This window comes from Eimeria mitis, genomic scaffold (assembly GCF_000499745.2).
Source record: "Eimeria mitis Houghton genomic scaffold, Emh_scaff2279, whole genome shotgun sequence".
Taxonomy (NCBI): Eukaryota; Apicomplexa; class Conoidasida; order Eucoccidiorida; family Eimeriidae; genus Eimeria; species Eimeria mitis.
This window is the reverse complement of record NW_013570608.1, coordinates 2,229-2,436: the sequence shown is the minus strand read 5'-3', so window position 1 is coordinate 2,436 and position 208 is coordinate 2,229. Positions and strand designations below refer to the sequence as shown.

The 208-nt window shown below is 75.5% G+C and overlaps 1 protein-coding gene across 1 annotated transcript in view; it reads left to right on the top strand.

Annotated features, from left to right (window-relative positions):
• Positions 1 to 208, top strand: part of EMH_0051490 (uncharacterized protein) — a gene marked incomplete at both ends in the record, with an annotated part of 7,459 nt that overhangs the window by 6,963 nt on the left and 288 nt on the right. Inside the window, one exon of the mRNA XM_013496755.1 lies at positions 3 to 208. Coding sequence (XP_013352209.1) covers positions 3 to 208 — 206 coding nt within the window. The remainder of the gene's footprint in view (positions 1 to 2) is intronic.

Below are 208 nucleotides of genomic sequence, written 5' to 3'. Positions count from 1 at the left end.
CGGGGGGCCCCCAGAAGGGTACTCAGGAGAGGGGCCCCCAGGGGGGCCCCAGGAAGGGTACTCAGGGGGGGGGCCCCCAGGAAGATACTCAGTAGGGGGGCCCCCAGGGGGGCCCCCAGGGGGGCCCCCAGGAAGATACTCGGTAGGGGGGCCCCCAGGGGGGCCCCCAGGAAGATACTCAGTAGGGGGGCCCCCAGGGGGGCCCCCA